This window comes from Danio rerio, chromosome 17 (assembly GCF_049306965.1).
Source record: "Danio rerio strain Tuebingen ecotype United States chromosome 17, GRCz12tu, whole genome shotgun sequence".
In the NCBI taxonomy this organism is placed as follows: domain Eukaryota; kingdom Metazoa; phylum Chordata; class Actinopteri; order Cypriniformes; family Danionidae; genus Danio; species Danio rerio.
The window spans coordinates 25732053-25747488 of NC_133192.1; the positions used below are offsets into that span (position 1 = coordinate 25732053).

General features: G+C 36.2%; 1 protein-coding gene across 11 annotated transcripts in view; it reads right to left on the reverse strand.

Moving 5' to 3' along the window:
• Positions 1-15436, reverse strand: part of wdpcp (WD repeat containing planar cell polarity effector) — a 131330-nt gene that overhangs the window by 60891 nt on the left and 55003 nt on the right. For all 11 annotated transcript variants that reach the window (XM_073928533.1, XM_068214588.2, XM_073928535.1 and 8 more), the window contains 2 exons: positions 4028-4095; positions 2987-3031 (listed from right to left, as the gene is read on the reverse strand). In XM_073928533.1, the coding sequence (XP_073784634.1) occupies positions 2987-3031; positions 4028-4095 (113 nt within the window). The remainder of the gene's footprint in view (positions 1-2986; positions 3032-4027; positions 4096-15436) is intronic.

Consider the following 15436-nt stretch of genomic DNA (forward strand, 5'->3'; position numbering starts at 1 on the left):
ATCTCCAGCCCTCAGCGGCCCAGCCAGACGGCCCCCTTCCCTGCCTCACTCTACAGGAGCCCTGCCTCTCTCTGCTGGAGGCCTGGACCTGCTGGACAGCTCCAGGATTACTGCTGCTAATCAGATAAGGGCCATTCTGCCCCTGCCTGTCCCAGACACACACATCTGCTATGGGACAGAGGGGTGGAAAGAGCCCCCATCCTTGAGGAAAGCATGGGTCTCCTTCGCCCTCTTCTGGTGGCCATGAGAAACAGCAGGTGGCACATTCAAAGCCAAACTCAAAGCCAAACTTCAGAGCTATATTCCATACATAGCACACACATCATCTATTAAAGCCTTAAAAATCCTTCTTATAAGGAAGGAATGTTTCATTCACATACATCATAAAGGGGCCATAAGAGATCATTGAAGATCACAAAGTCTACATCATAATCTCATCATGATCATATTTATTATGTAATGATTTCAATATGATCAAAAAAGCCACTTGACAACACACACTAACAACACGATACAAACACACCTATTTGTTTGCAATTTATTTACATATAGATTCGACATTAAGATTTTCATCTCAGTTATTAATTAACATCAGGTATGAGAAATATACTACATAAATCCTTTCTCAGAAACTTCCAATCAATGCAACTTTAACCATTGGAAATAGATAAAATAACAGCACAAACAAAATCATTCAAGTCTAAAGTATTAAAAAAAAGAATAATTTAGTTTTTGTTTAAAGCTTTTCGCATTTCATTCTGCTTTATTTGCCAACTGTGTCATCTCATGAGGGGTCTGGATTACTAAACATTTAATCTGCACCACATTTATAAATTAAAAAAGAACTTCATCAAGAAACCTGGTGGCAATTCATTTGGCCAGAAGCATCTTCAATGTGGATGAGCAAGTAATGAGTTTCTTTTTTCAATCTTGTATTAGGTGCAAACCTTTTGATGAATTAAATTAAATGCTTATTTTAAAAAATAACAAAGAAGATGGGGAGATTAATAGAATTTTGCAAAAATTGGAGAGCATTCTGTGAGTGAAGATTGCACGCATGTTTGGTGTTAAGCAACAGACACACAAGATACACACTCATTAAACTACTCTGGAATACTTAATCCTAATTAGTCAATCACTTCATTCCAAAGTACGTTATTCTCAGACAACAACTGACTAAAATATTATTAGCCCTCCTTTGAATTTTCTTTCTTTTTCAATATTTCCCAAATGATAATTAACAAAGTAAGGAAATTTTAACAGTAAGCCTGATAATATTTTTTCTTCTGGAAAAAGTCATATTTGTTTTATTTAAGCTAGAATAAAAGCAGTTTTTAATTTTTTAAAAACTATTTTAAAGGTCAAAATTATTAGCCTCTTTTAGACTAGTCTACAGAACAATAACTGGCCTAATTACTCAAACCTGCCTAGTTAACCTAATCAACCTAGTTAAGCCTTTAAATGTCACTTTAAGCTCAATACTAGTGTCTTGAAAAATATCTAGTAAATATTATTTACTGTTATCATGGGAAAGATAAAATAAGTTAGTTGTTAGAAATGAGTTATTAAAACGATTGTTTAGAAATGTGTTGAAAAAATCTTCCGTTAAACAGAAATTGGGAAAAAATAAACGGGGGGTTAATAATTCTGACTTTTGTGGCAAGTAGCTGCGTAATAAACAGGATAATGTACATTGAGCTGCAATTTTAGCACAATAAAGCCCTTAAGTCTTATACAACAGCTGGTAAACATGCCAGGCTTTATTCAGTGAAAACAACAGAAGAGATGTACATTAACCCTTATATTAAAAATAATTGTATTATGTACAAAAGTGTACACAGAACATCAGGACCCAACAGAACAATTGTTTGATCCCCTACAGTATAAATTCCATGTCATTTCATATAAAAAATGGTCAACAAATGATTTTTTTCCTCATTAATTAAAAATATTTATCCATATTTAAATTTAACAAGAAAGTCATTCCCTTTATGTTTAGGACATTTGTGGCCAACACAAATGGCCAACAATTCAGTCTTTCATTTTTGTTAGTATTTACTAACAGTAGAAACTGCTTTTCCACTAACAGTCCTCTTTGCTTAATAGTTCCATTCCATTCAAACCTAGGCCAGTCAGATGCTGATTGGTAACGCAAATATGGATGATGATCAAATATTTTTTGATCTGATATTAACTTTGTTATAAAAAAAAAAAAATAGTGCTCTTAAATACAGAAAACAGAGTGCCGATGCAGTAATTTTCTTGTCGGCTTAATCCCTTTATTAATCTGCAGTCACCACAGTGGAATGAACCACCAACTTATTCAGCATGTTTTTACAGAGCGGATGCCCTTCCAGCCGCAACCCATCTCTGGGAAACATCCACACACACACACTCATTCACACACACACTCATACGCTACAGACAATTTAGCTTACCCAATTCACCTGTACCGCATGTCTTTGGACTGTGGGGGAAACCGAAGCACCAGGAGGAAACCCACACGAACACAGGGAGAACATGCAAACTCCACGCAGAAACGTCAACTGAGCCGAGGCTCGAACCAGCAACCCAGCGACCTTCTGTCGTGAGGCGACAGCACTACCTACTGCGCAACTGCAGGTGATGCAGTTGTCATGCTTAAACTTCCGGGCCAAGAATGGTTTGTAATCATGCCATGCCAAACCAGGCATACAAGGAAAAACTACAACTATTATACTTGAGTGTTCTTAGAACCATTCAACCTGATAGGGGAAAAGTGGCTTTTAATAGGTTCTCAAAAACCTTAAATGAACTGCTAAATAAAACAAACTGTAGAAAAAGGGCAGACAATAACATTCCAAAAATTATTAGGTATTGCATTACTCTATTACGGTTCTTTACTAAAAATATGTTACATGACACATTAACAATACTAATATTTATAAACAGAGAAAATGTGATAGAATAAACAATTGTTTTAAGGAAATAATAGAAAGTCGCATACCTGGTTCTCCTTTTTCATAGAGTTGGTATGTGCCAATATCTCTATCTGTAAAAGGTGCAAGTCGGTTAGAGACAAACATTGGGAAGTCTTGTCCAAGGACTCAAACAAACATGCACATTAAGAAATATATGTGAGCACTTTAGCACTTTTGATAGCAGTAAATTACATTTTATATCCTTTAATCAATGATAAAGAAACCCCGATTCCTAAGGTACTGTAGCTGTGAGCATCTTGAATTTTTGACTTTGCATTGGATTTCCAGTTGGACTTTTCACGGACCTCTGACATGGTATAACAAATACAGATGGACTACACCATTTCCATCCACTCATGTTGATGCATCAACTTTTCATTCATTTCATTCCCTCTCTCTCACTCAATGCATGGGTCAGGAGGTCTGGCTAGAGGCGATAGAGCAGCAATCACATAAAAAAATGCTTGCACACAGATTCCGGAATACAATATATAACGCATGTACATAAACATGCATGCATACAATCCGTGACAACATGTTATCACCGGATTTTCCAAATAACTGATAACTGGACTCGTCTGTGAGAAAAAGCTAAATATAAATTCCTCTTACACACACTTACAGTACACCAGAACACCCAAGAAAATTACACAAAGGAAGACGAAGGAACAAACGTTCAAAAAGGTTACGACAGGAGCAAGAGGACATGACTATGCCTGTCATTAAAAAACAAAAAGAACGGCACAAATTTGTGCGCTATGAAGTATTTATCGCAAACCGCCTCTTAAACGGCTATAATTACGTTTTATGAATTTAATTATAGGCCACAGAATGTCTCTAATAAAAAGACTAACTGCTGTGGTGGTGTAATAATAACCATCGTAAGTGTATGACATGGCCGTTTAACTGGCTCTTTTCTGACTAATATTTATTATTACAAGACAAAGTCGGAGAAAAGCAAGTGGGTGCAAATAATAATAATAAAAAAGACAGTAAATGCAAGTTAGCTGGACGTATTAGTGGCAATCAAATGTGTGAAAGAGAGACGTTCAGTGTCTTTTAATTACCTGGGACTTGCAGGCTGTTCCTAAAGGACCACAAATGCAGCTCCGCCAGGCAGAACGACATCTGGAGCCTGTCCGAACAGGGAGAGAGCCAGTGAAAAAGAGGAACGGCAGACAAAACAATAGCAGAGATATGAAATGGAAGCCCTGCACTGTGCTTTTCGCATCACCTCTGAGAGCAGAAAAGATAGTGTTTAGAGTAGAACTAGTTTTGGCATCTTTGGTCGGGACTGAAAAAGTGAAGCGATTTGAACGCATGCAAAACTACATCAACTTGCAGATTAATCCTTTATTTAGATAAACATATGCATCTCGAGGGTGCTTACTGACACAACATGCTGGCACACACACCAGACTATGACACCACTCACACACTCTCTGTTTTCTACACACACACACACACACTCACTCCTGCTGTGTGTGTCTGGGTTCGAGCCAGAGCTCTGTGCCAGGTGTCAGCCCAGTGTGGAGCACCTCTGCACGTCTCAACAAGGTGAACACACCTCTGTCTCCTCCACACACAGACACACAATCACACACACACTGCGACAACTCCCTGGACCAGTGGGCTACAACACTCTTTCTTTCTCACACAGATGGCATTAAAAAAGATGTGTTTGTTCATTCCTGTGCAAACATCAGATGCTAGCCAGCTACAGATGGTATGAAAGGACATTTAAAATTCAAATCATCAAAAGAAAGACACCGTTATATATCTATATAAGTAGAGCATAAAGAAATGCATTTGAAATGTTATTTAAGGACAAACTAAATATTGGTGCCACTTCAGTTCTCAGTTGATATCAGAATTTGTTTTATTCTGTTTACTGATATTCATTGTAATTGTGCAAGCACATTTCCTACATTATGTCTGCCACTCGTAAGTTTAATTTTACAGAATTCCAAAATTCATTAATAATGAGGTTAATTATTTGAGGAAGTAAAGGGATTTAATGTCAAAAAGCCTCTTCTAAGGACATTTTATTTTTATTTTATTGAGCCACTTTTAACTTTTGCAGTAATATGTTGTGGGGTTGTGCAATTAATTGAAATCGCAATCGCTATTTGAAACGTTGTGATTAGCTAATCGCAAGAGGCTGCGAATGCAGGTTCCCCAGACTATGAGGAACACCCACAATAAAAAACAAACAAACAGGAAAGCTCCGGCAATGATGGCTTCTGCTGCTTCAGAAGCATTAATAGTCGAATTCATATCAAAGAAAATCAGCAAGTCAGTAATATTGGAATATTTTGGTTTCAAAGTCTCAGACACCAAACACAAACAAGTAATTTGTAAGAGCTGTGGCAGAATTGTTGCCACGGAACAAGAAAATACAACAACCAGCACCTAAAAAAAGCACCAAAGGTGGCTATATGAGGAGTGTCTTTGTAAAAAGTCACCTAAAAGTATTGCCAGTGACACTAGATCTTGTAGCTTGCAACAGCAAAGTAAAATTTCGTTGTTTGCAGCTGTTACACTATATGAAAAAAACAACACAAAGGCATCAGGAGATGGCTAACGCCACAACTCACTACTGTTTGCACTAGAGAAAATTTAGTGTTTCATTACTGAATATTTAAAAACAAATTTAAATAAAAGTTGGAGTTAGTTCATGCCTTTTCAGTTCCTTTTTTAACTAACACTCACTGCGTTTTAGCAATAAGAAGCTAAGATACAGAATATTGAGCTGAAGCTTGACTACACAATTAAAATCACAAATCAAATTAAAATTGCAATATATGTAAAAAAATATATATTATTAATTATTATTATTATATTATTTTTTTTAAATAACACAATTTTATTTTTATTTTTTTCACATCGCACCGACCTAATATGCTGGTATAGTCATTTGAGGGTGAAAAGTAAAAACAGACTTGCAAAAATTGTTCACCTATCTCAAAATCGCAAATCTTAACAGCATTGGGCATGTGATGTGTATGAGGTGAGAGTCATACAGAGGGCTATGTCCATTCTAGCAGATAAGAATCACCCACTTTTATTCTAAGTTTTGCCTCCTGCCATCAGCCAGAATGCACACTTATTTCAGACGGGCTAGGTCCAACCAACAGATATTTGGATTCACTTACTCCAGCTGCAGTTGGGTTACTTAACAAGCTTTAAGTTGTATTTGCTCATCTACATTGAATATTCCTGCTCTTGAACATGTTTTAATTGGTAACTTTTTTAAATTAATATTTCACTTGATCATGGTTAATTTTATTGTTTACTGTTATTTCTATGTTTGTTCAAGTGTTGATCTGTGTCGGCTATTGCTGAAAAGCAAAATTAAAGACATACCAATCCAAATCCAATCCAATGTGATATGTAATGTTATAATGCAGCGTGATATCAAATCTCAAAAATGAATTTCCATTCATTATATCCAGATTTAGGGGTATTGGTTAAGAATAAGATAAAGAGCATGTTTAGTAATATGGGTAGATTTAAGAATTAATCAAGAGTTAGGTACACAATCTGTGCATGCATAAGTTTATAGGCAGGTTTAGTGGCATGTGTACGCTTATTGGTTAGTTATACTGTAGTTAGATGCAAATTTAGTAGTGTCGGCAGGTTTAAGGATTTGTAAATGTTATGGACAGCTTTAGTGGTATGGGTAGGTGACAGGATTTTAGTTGGTTACTTGCAGGTTCCGTGTTATTATTACACAAAACATGGTGGATAAATTTAACCCAAATGTAGGTCAAATATATTCAAATCTATCCAATGGGTTAAAATGGACTATAAATTAAATACAAAATAAATTAAAACTTAGAATTTTGAACACATTTGAGCAAATTGTTAAAGGTTGAATAAGGTTATAAATATGTTTATTGGTATGGCTTTTGGGGATAGTGAGGAATAGGGCTTAGTTCAACACAGAGACAGATTACATTAAGGACAGCATTGATTATATAAGGAAAGGAATTTAGCTAGATTCATACAATATGTAACAAAATGATAAATAAATACTTCTAGCCTTGAGTTGCAGCTGTAAATTACAAAAAACAAATATAATAAAAATTGTTTAAAAAGATGTGGAAATGAAATTAGGGCATGTTGTATTTTGCATATGAACCCGAGACACCCATATGAGCACCACAGTGTGTCTGGAGCTTGTGTACTGACTACTTCAGCAAAAATATAGAGTTTGACTTCGACCAAACATAACTTTCAAATATCCTTGGTCCAGCCATCTCTACATCCGCGTGACCTGTTTGGATGGCTAAAGGTTGCAGAAAAAATTAAATCTAATGTCATATTGAAGGAAGAGCAGCATCTCTGCTTTCTGTCTGTGTCACAGGGTTAGCGCTGAGCATGCCAAGTCTTATCTCCAGACCTGGGCTAACAGAGGGGGAGAGGGAGAAAGAGAAAGAGAGAGGGGCAAAAAAAATTCTGCCACTTTCCAAAATAAATAAATAAATAAAATTTACCACAAACATAAAATAACGCTAAACCAAAAAAAAAAAATTGTTGGGAAAACGCTGTCCCCAGCACAGCCTCTTAACAAGTTTACTGACATAAGAGGATTCTTTCATCTTCTCGCCAGCTTTTAGAGCGAGTCAGCTCTTTCTCTCTCCCCGACAGAAACCCAATTTTTCCACATAGGGAAGAAGCTTCAATTCAGACTTTGAGATGGACAGTCAGGCAGAAGGCTCATTTTTGATGACCCCATCTCAAAACGGCCAAGATAAGCTTGAAAAAGAGAGAGAATTGCATCTTTATTTTTGACATCAGGGTGACGCGAGGCTGCGATTCGCAAGACAGGCTGGGAAAAAGCACTTTGCCTGAAACAAAAAAGAGACAATTGGTCTCATTGTTCCACCCAAATTAAGACATGCGAATGACCTGAATGGTAAATTAGCGAAACTGCTTATCAAAACACAGCGCGCACTCCCTTTCTGGCACTCACCGGAGACGCAGCGCTCCCTGTGCACTCGTTCACAATGTCAACGGGCACATCCCAGAGTGCCGCGCTGCAGATGCCACAGTATCGTGAACACAGCAGTGCCGGCCGGCCGTGGCAAGCTGCTGAAGTGGCCACACATTTGCATGCGTTAATGGGCTTTTATTGTGCCGTGTGCGAGCAAATTAAGAAGCAGTATTTACTGATCAGGGGAAGAACAAAAGCGAGGTCAGCCAGTGGGACAAACACAACCCCTCTACGCCACACACTGAATGCAGCTTTAGCGACTGTTTAGTGCCGAGTGTTTTTGAAATAGCTTTTTTGACTGACTGCTTAAGTATCTGACAATTCCTAGTAATAGTTTCACTGCATTGTTTCAGGTGTGTGTGAGATGTCAGTTAGTTTGTGGAGGAAAAAACAGCTTTGGTGCAGAGTGATACATTAAATTGAGTCTTTCTGTTATAGAAAAAGAAAAAGTGCAAATGCTTTTATTATTGGTGTGTGAATAACACTTGAGTGTTCTTTTGAGCAAGTGCATCATCTGCCTGTGACAGGTCTCTTCTGTGTCTATGTGTACTTGTGATAGAGAGGCAACACATTTATCAATGAAAAATCTCATTTCCTTTCTTTGAAAATCAACTAAAATCTGCAGATTTGAAATTAGGGTAACACTTTAGTTTAAGTACAAATTCTTATTATTAACTAGTGGCTTATTACCAGGGCCAGACAGAATCTGCAGACAGTTTTTGTTTTTTCTATTTTCTGCTATTTTCAGATTTACGCAGAATGATAATAACTACAAACTTTAAATGTCATTAAATAAACAATAATCACTTTTATACAGGAATAAATTTTGACCTAAATGCTTATGCAGGACAAGCATTAAAAAACTAACTAAAATAGGTATTTAAAGATTTAACATACACAATATGTTATACTGCTGTATATTGGATCATTTCTTACTGAGTAAACACATGCCATAAAAGATAGTTTGTAGCCATTTTTGCACATGGAAACGTACAGAAAGCACACTGAGCAGCTGTCAAACTAACTCTAATCCTGATCCCGAGGCCAACATGTTCCCTGTACCTCCTCTAGCTGTATATGTACTGCTTCAGATAGACGTCTCCAACTGCCTGTCTAAACACTGGGGTCAACAGAAAAACACAGTCAGTCTACCTGAGATCTGTTCAAAGCAGAGACAGTATTGGAGAATTTTAACTCAATCAACCAAACCTAGAATGAATTAAATAAAACACACAACAAGATAATGAAGCCAAACTACGCCCCTGTTTTCTCAGTTCCATTTTATTATATACAAAAAGCATCTAGTCAATTTCTTGAACCCAAATTTTGCTCAGATAATGACAAACAAAAACATTGATTTATTATTTCATTTAAATTTTTTTTAATTAAATTTTTAATTCAGCTTTTTACTTGACCCAAATTTGGGTTGGTACAATAAGCATTTTGGTGAATAATTTGATAAAATATTTCAGAAGATTTTAAAATATGCGTTCATCAATGATGTATTAAATTCATCAAACATTACAGTAAACACATATTTTTGACTGTTTTAAATAATGACATGTTTTAAATGTTCTTTAAATGATTGTTTTAAATGTTTTATACACACATCATTAATGATTTACAAAAATTAAATCATATAAATATAAACAAACATAATCCTGTTGCACTCCTACACTTGATTTTGATTTTATTGTTCAAAAAAACAAAACAAAAAACAAGAAAACAAGTTAAATGAAAATCTGAAATAGTTTATGACAAGCTTCAAAAAATAAAAGATGATTTATTATTGGAAGTTGTTTTATTTTGATTATATTTTTTAAATAAATTAGTCTGACACTTCATATTTTTCAAAGTATATGTATTAATTCCGGAACTTTTACCATAAGCCGACATGTCTAGTGTGTTAACTAGCGAAATCAGGAGTTATAAAATGCCATCCAAACTTTTTTTTTTTTGAGGGGCAGTTAAAGGGTTAAAGTTGCGAAATATATTTCTATAAATATTTGTAATATTAGCATAATGTGCACATAATAATTTTTGTTTTTAATTAAAAAATCAACACATATAAGTCCAAGTCAACGGTCAAACAGATATCAATTGTTCTCCGGTGACAATTGAGGATGAAACCTCGAGGGCTGGTGACATACAAAAAAGTCACCAACAACTTGCATGATCTATGGGTGAGTAAATCAACAGGAAATTTTTGGGTGAACTATAATCCTTTAATTATACACTCAAATATGTTGTCTCCAGAACTTTAGGGTCAAAATCCATCCTTTGAATGACCTATGAATAATCTCAATGTGTCTTGGATACCTGTACACTTGAGTTCTTGAGTGGTCAAGTGTAATCCAATCACTGAAAACTCATTAAGTTGTTAAAGAAGCTTATGGAAAGCAAGTTGCAGTTGTGTGTTTGCTGTAAATCTCTAAATTACACATGAGATTTGTCAAAGCAGGTGAACATTAAAGTCAAACAGCACTGAGAGTGTTTTACAACAAGGACAAGGAGCATCCGGCCCTCTGGTCCTGCTCTGATTTAAAAGGTAACATAATTAAATCCCTGGGAAAAGGAATCTTTATCAAAGTCTTATCGGTGCTCATTCCCTCTCTTTCTCTCTCTCTCACACAGACATATTCACATTAATATTCAACCTGAGCAAAGGATGAGTCCATCAAGCAATCTTTCTGTTTGCCCAGTGGTCGACCCCAAAGAGACGTTGTTCCTCTTTTCCCTTATTTAATCAGGGCCAGATTAAATTTATCATTCCTCATTTATGGCGCTCTCGTTTTAACTGTACCTTTAGTTCTGCCCTTCATAGTAAATTATCATCCACACCGTCATCCTTCAATTTATTTCATGCAATCTACATTTTTTTTAAAATTCTATTTCATTCGACTTTTTTTTCTGAGCAACAAGACCTTAGCAATGTAGGAGAATACAGGGCAAATTGAATAATAAAAAATGTCAGACGAAATTAAAAAGGTCAGGCCGGTGAATTCACGTGCAGCAGGGCGAGAGCAGATAACCAACGCAGTTTAGCTGACGGCAGTGGAACGAAGGAAAGGAAATCATCAGCAAGTGATTGACCCCTGGTGACCTTTTGCCTCTATGAAGGGTCATAGCGGAGAGTGGAGAGAGATGCACCTGCTGATTTCAGGAGATGAGTGAGGGAAAGGAAGACATGTCCTCTTTTGACTTTCCCTTACCCTCTCTCTCTTTTTTTCTCTCTCTTTCTCACTTCAGAACTCTCTTTAGTCAAAGACACAAGTAAAAGTGTCCCATCTAACCTGGACTGACAGCTGAAATTGCAGACAGCAGAAACTCCCAAAGGAAAAGAACAGCAGCCCCTCAAACAACCCTAAAAAGTCATTTTAATTTCATCTTAACTCTTCACCTCACACTCCTCAATTTCAAAAAAAAAAAAAAAGAAGAAGAAAAAAAGAAGAAAAAAAAAAACGTAACACCCTTTTCCAGACATTTACTGATTTTGGTACGTTATCAGGTACACAAGATTTAGGGCCAGATTTACTAATGGCTTGCACCAGAGCAAACTGTCTTTTTGGTGTTGAAACACTACAGTACTATCAGTATTTACTATACATGCCCCGAAAAGAGTTGCTCAGGAAAAAGGCATGGGCTGTAATTTTTTTTTGTGCCCAACCTTATTGAATATGCAGTTGTAATAGCTTCCTGGTAAGACACAAGTTTAACGGGAGAGGAGTATTTAAATGAATCATACAACACAATTTACTAATGTTTGTACACCTGACATTAGGAGGTATTTGTGCTTTTATAAAAAAAGCCTTAAATATATAGTCTTAAATATCCCACTACAAATGACTGCAGTTGTTGTTGAATAATAGCACAGAGAGCGAGTATACAGCAGAGCACAGAGAGTGAGTGGTTTAAGACAGAAGACTGTTTTCCACATGTATACATTTATTTTAAATGCCAAAAGAATATCTAAACATATTGTTTGCCAAGCCATGATATTTTGAAATTGCTTCAGGAATTAAAAGATGATTTGGAACAAACAACAAGGTTGAGCGAGTCACATAATCTACCAAACTTTCTGTAACCCTTCCTTTTTTGTCCTCCGGTTCTTTTTCAGTGTACTCTGGCTTCTTAAGCTGGGATTTCACAGTCCTCATTTTTATCCGTGTCATCTGTGGTCCTGAAGTCATTAATGAAAATAGCAATGACACACAAATCAATGTCCTAAAGGAGCGTGCTACACCATGGTTAGGAGTGCTGTATCCCTGACAGAATGTTGAATAGCCCCAGTTTAGCCCTCAAAAAGGGTGACCAGGGGCCTCATGTACGAAGACTTGCGTGAAAATCATACTAAAACATTGCGTACGCACAAAGCTGTAAATGTGCGTACGCAGAAAAAAATTCAGATGTATAAAACACTGCATACGCCGAATCCCACGCATATTCTTTTGTACATCCGAATGAACGTGAAACTGAGCGCAACATGCACGAGCACAAAACCCCTCCCTGCCTCCTCCCCCGTATAAATATGCTAATGGCTCTACTTTGGCAAAACCCAACGAAAAAGCAATGGCAAAAGCTAGCCAAAAGAGAAACTTTGAAAAGAATGTGAATTGGAGGTGCTGCTTTCGGAGGTAGAGCGGAGAAAAGCGGTGTTATTTGCAAATTTGTTCTCCGGAATTAACAACAAAAGAAAAAAAAATTAAGTGGGAGAGTTTAGCTGATGCGGTTAACACAGTTGGGTCTGAACATCACACTGAGTGAATTGAAAAAGAAATAGGGTGGTTTATATGTGTAAAATGTTGCGGTAACCTTAACAGTCTCAGTGGCGCAGCTCGTAAAGCGCATGTCAACATGTTTTGACACGTTTGAGCATGAACTCATTTCGAATCCAGCGTCTGATAAACTCTTTCCTCTTTTTTCCACTGCTACATATCAGATTTTGCCTACTATTTATCACGAGAAAGACAAGTAGGAATCATTAATAAGTTTGTGGATCATATTTTATTTGTACATTTACTGAATGGAAATGTTTCTGATTCACGCATGCAAATTCATCTTCAGATAGTGTTTTTATAGCAATGTGCGTGCAGTAGATTACATTGGGAAAACAGGCGACTGCTGTAAATTGTGCTTTAATGTTTAGCTGGTCAACTGTATGGTATAGAAACCTTATATACCTGCTAGATGAATGAACCCGTCTCATACAGCTGCTATTGCAAGGCTCAGACACTTTGTAGAGAGGAATTTAACACAACTGCCTCTAGGAGTCGCCAATGGAAATAAAACAGACACGCACAAAAAATGTGCGTACGCCAGCCATAAAGCTGGCGTGGAGCTGCGCACATTCCCACGTTCAGTTCATTGTTAGTAAATCCAAACGTGAGCGATTCTGAGCGTGAAACCTGGCGTACACAAAGTTTTTGTGCGTACGCAGCGTTGATACATGAGGCCCCAGATGTCTTGTATTTCCCATGACATTCCTGTATTTCTGCTCTATTTGTAGTGTCCAGCAATAGATACACAATGTAACCAAGCTCAGAACAAAACTGATTTTTTTAAGTAAAAGTAAAAACAAGCTTGAGCAACGCACATGGCTGCTGTTCAGTTCAGAAGTCTTTCAACTTTCCATGTAAAAGGTTTTTAGTCAATAATGACTATATTTACATGAACTTCAGTAATCAAATTATTTGTTCTAATCTGAATAAGACAACGCTATGATTAAGGGGTTTACACGAGTTGCTTTTTGGATGTTCCTTTCATGATCCTGTTTTACATGTTATAGCATAAATCAATAAATATAATTGCGTCACCACGCTATCCACAATTCTTCTGGAATTTCATGTAATTTCAGGTTTCATTTTTAATTTTTACACTTTAACTGCAGTTTAAATGGTAAATGTTTGATTAACCTTTTGACTGCCCCTCTACCAAATGGTTGACCATGTTTTTACTGTTTTAATTAATCACTGTTAAAGTCATTTAAACAATGACTGTTTTAAATAATGGTTTACTCAAACAGCATTGTTGATTTAAAAAAAAACTAATATAATTCTGTTGCACTACTACTGTTGATTTTGGTATAACTGTGTTTAACTAAGAAAGCATGTTAAATGAGAATCTGAAAAATTAGATGGCATACTTAAAAAAAAAGATTATTTAGTATTCAAAAATGTTTTATTTTTAATATTTTTTTAAATAAATTGGTCTTACACTTCATATTTTGAGATTTTTCATAGTAAATGTTTTAAGCCTGGTACTTTAACCATAAACCAAAATATCTACCATTTGGTAGAGGCTGACATTTTACAAATTATGGGAAGTGTTAAAAAAAAAAGCATCTAGCGACATTAGGAGTTAAGAAATGCAATCCAAATATTTTATTCTTGGTGGGGTAGTTAAAGGATTAGGGTGTTTACATGTCTATACTGCACTTCAATAATGCAACTTAAATAGGCATACTCGATGTTAATCCGATTTCTGTTTAGTTCAACTTGACCTTAGTCAGATTAAGGTAATCAAAAAAACTGTTTACATGATAGACTCTTAATCAGAGTATTGTCTTAATTGTATTAAAATTGTATTATTGGCGTCCATGTAAACATACTCATTGTCTTATGGTCACTTAGTAGGTCTGTATCCATTTTGTGATTATGCCTATTCTTTGGATAATAAATAAATAAATAAATAAATAAATAGGCCTCAATAAAATAAATCTATACTTTTATTCAATGTACCATAGCTGCCTTTTTTAAAAAACAAAACTTTATGAAATCATGAAGGTTAATTACTGTTTTTAGCACCCTAACACATTTGTGTATTTGTTAGATATGAAACCGTTTGTCACATATGGAACCATGAACACATGCTGCCTTGTGTTAATGGTTTAGGCCTGTGTTGTGTAATGGTGTAGCTAATAAAGTGACCAAATACACAATATTTAACATAAAACATTTGTAAATTATAATTGTAAATTTAATTTTCAACAAATTATATTAGTCTTTTTTCGTTGTATGTGAACTTCAAGCATCACCCACTCTGCTCTCTCTCCTCTGTATCTCAACCTGAAGCTATTGAAGTGAAAATATAAAACAGTAACAACTAAAAGAAAACAGAAAAGGCAGCAGCTCTTATCAGAGTCCTCTAGGGCACAGCCTGGCCATGGCCATCAGCATTAACATTAAAGAGACACAAAACAATGGAAAACACTTTGGGAGAGAGAAGCGGAAAGGGGAACGCTAAAGTCAAACATACAAGTAGATGTGCTGACAAAATGGTGTCACAGATTACAGAAGGGCATGATGGGATACTGGAGGATGCCCAGGAGTCCTGTGGGGAGGGTGATAAGACAGAGGAGAAAAAGATGAGAGAAAAGGAGGGAGAGAGAGAGAGAGAGAGAGAGAGAGAGAGAGAGAGAGAGAGAGAGATCTACATAAGAGAGAAGAGAAGCCCGGCAAACAGAGAAAAAAGTAAGAGA